The sequence below is a fragment of the Phoenix dactylifera genome, chromosome 13 (assembly GCF_051530095.1).
Source record: "Phoenix dactylifera cultivar Ajwa chromosome 13, Ajwa_hap1_PhDact_Kaust_v1.1, whole genome shotgun sequence".
NCBI lineage: Eukaryota > Viridiplantae > Streptophyta > Magnoliopsida > Arecales > Arecaceae > Phoenix > Phoenix dactylifera.
In genome coordinates, this window is record NC_143202.1 from 2,071,199 (window position 1) to 2,073,904 (window position 2,706).

The 2,706-nt window shown below is 54.0% G+C and overlaps 1 protein-coding gene across 1 annotated transcript; it reads left to right on the forward strand.

Moving 5' to 3' along the window:
• Positions 1–545: 545 nt before the first annotated feature.
• Positions 546–2,093, forward strand: LOC149751422 (uncharacterized). The gene has a single exon (XM_089927028.1). It carries the CDS (start codon positions 546–548, stop codon positions 2,091–2,093), a length of 1,548 nt encoding a protein of 515 aa, XP_089783154.1.
• Positions 2,094–2,706: the final 613 nt, after the last annotated feature.

Below are 2,706 nucleotides of genomic sequence, written 5' to 3' on the forward strand. Positions count from 1 at the left end.
GGCAGTGGTGATTGCTCAACGGGCAAAGCTATGGCTGGCAGGGCAGAAACGGACCACCCAACTATCGTGCAACGAGTCAGGGAGGCAGTCATGCGTGTCGTATCCAGTGCATTAGACGAGGAAGAGCAGCGAGGCAGCCTAGGCCATGAGCTTGAGGCAGCTCCTATGGCCCAGGGGGAGGATGGGTCAGAGGCCGACTACGTGGACTGTGATTCATGAGGGTCCTAGCCTGGAATTGTAGGGGGGCGGCCAAGCCGTCCTTCATGTCATCCTTCAAACGGTTAGTGCAAGTTCATTGTCCGGAGATCTGCTTCATTAGCGAGACCCGGCTATCTGGTGAGGGGCTTGTACGTTTGAGACGGCGCTTGGGGAGGGACTGGGAGTCATACGCAGTCGATTCCCGAGGGCTGTCGGGAGGTATCCTGCTACTGTGGAGGCGAGGCGTGGCGACCTTTGATGTCTTCCACAACTGCCCCCAACAGGTAGTTATGGTTGTCTCGGCACCGGATGTTGCCCCATGGGTTTTGTGTGGGGTGTACGCGAGCATGGATTATAGGGTCAGGAGAGTCCTCTGGCAAGAGATCACCAGCCTTACCGCCCAGGGTGTCCCGACAGTTGTAGTTGGCGACTTTAATTGCATATTAAGTTTGGGTGATAAGAGGGGCGGGGCAGCCTTTATGGATAGAGCGGACAGGAGGAAGTTTCGCGATTTTATGTCGCGTATTGGCCTGGTGGACTTAGGGTTCTCTGGACCTCAGTTTACTTGGTGCAATAATCAGCTCGGCAGTGCTAGGGTTTGGAAGCGTCTAGATAGGGCCTTTGCGTCCCCTGACTGGATCCTCCATTTTTCTACTTGCAGGGTTAGTCACCTACCTCGGATTGCCTCAGACCATTGCCCCTTGCTGATCTCCACATCATCGGGACCTAGTCATCATAGCCCCTTCCGCTTTGAGAAGGTTTGGCTATCATACCCCCAGTCCTGGGATATTGTCCGTGAGGCATGGCGCATCCCGGTGCGTGGAGATGCTATGCACGGGGTGTCGCGCAAACTAGAATTGGCCAAGAGGCGTCTTCGGCGGTGGAACCGTGAGACTGTGGGTGATATCTTCCGGAGAGTAGAGGGGGTAGAGACTGCGATCTCTGAATTGCAGCGGAAAGAAGATCTAGAAGGTGCGCTCTCGGTGGATGATATGGGTGATCTCCGGGGGCTTCTAGCGACCCACCACTCACTACTACGGCAGCACGAGATCTTCTGGCGACAGAAATCTCGAGTTCAGTGGGTACGTGAGGGTGACCGCAATACTAGTTTCTTCCACCGGACTACGATTATCCGGAGGCAGCGGAGCACGATCCACTCGCTGCGAGACGGGTCTGGACATCGGGTGGAAGGTGAGCCTGCCATTCGCCAGGTTTTGCTGGATTTCTTCCGTGACAAATGGACGGAGGATGAGGAGTTCGGCGACAGAGACCATCCCATGAGGATGGATGCGAGAATCGAGGATACTGAGAACGCAGCCCTGGTCCGACCAGTGTCCGCACAGGAGATTCAGGAGGCAGTCTGGGCTTTGGCTCCAGACAAGGCTCCGGGTCCGGACGGGTTCCCCCCATTCTTTTTCCGACAGTATTGGGGTATCATTCGGACAGCAGTGGTAGAGGCTATTCAGTGCTTCTTCTCTCAGGAGATGATGCCGGATGATTGGAAGGCTACCTTCATCACGCTCATTCCGAAGCGTCAGGAGGCGGCGGAGCCCGGCCATTTCAGACCCATTAGTTTGTGCACAACCTTGTATAAGGTTATGGCCAGAATAATGGTCCGAAGGATGAAGCCCTTACTGCCTGGCATTATCAGTCAGGAGCAGGGGGCTTTTATAGCTGGCAGAAACATCTCCCATAATGTTCTATTGGCCCAGAAGATGATGTGGGATCTGCAGCGAGCATCGAAGCGACGTAGCTTGATGGCTATTAAGCTGGATATGGAGAAAGCTTACGACAGGATCAGATGGAGATTTCTTCAGCAGGCACTCGAGGCGTACGGTTTCCACAGACAGTGGATCGGTTGGACATGGGGTGTGTCAGGGGGCCAAGGTTTTTGATGAGAGCACAAAAGTGCGATCTACACATCATTTAAATTAGTATTATTGCTAACAAAAAAATGATAAAAGTGCTACATTAATATTATATTTTTGTGGGGTGCAGGTGATCGTAAATCAAAGTTATTGCGCATCGGGTCTAAAAATATGCAGGGGTCAGTCCCAGTTGCACACTAGAAGGAGCATTAGCCGACTAGGTGCAGCCACATCCAGCAGCAGCATGTCCTCTCCATTTCGTGCGTCCATTTGAAGGAATCCCGCAGTCGTCCGTGATTCACCCTTCGTGTCACAGGTCCCAGCATCCCATGATTTCTACATTGTCCTGCGATCAGCTTCTCCCGATAGAGCCCTCGTGCAGCCCATCCACTTCTCCCAGCGCGTGTGATCAGCTCCCAGCCGTCCACGCCGTCACCTTGGCATCATACGAATCTCAGCATCTCGAGCCCAACATTCGGCCGTCCTTGGCGATTCCACCACGTCCCAGCTTCCTTCAAGCATCCAACCGTGATCCCAGGACCCGTGAAGCATTGCAGCCGTCTGCAAGTATCTCCAGATTTCATCCATCCGAGTCCGCTCCTCCCACGAAGCATCCTCCGCGTCCAGATCTCAAGCATTG

Bases quoted from the DNA above. Each gene is read 5' to 3' on its own strand.
- LOC149751422 (XM_089927028.1), top strand. From the start codon at position 546: ATGGATTATAGGGTCAGGAGAGTCCTCTGGCAAGAGATCACCAGCCTT.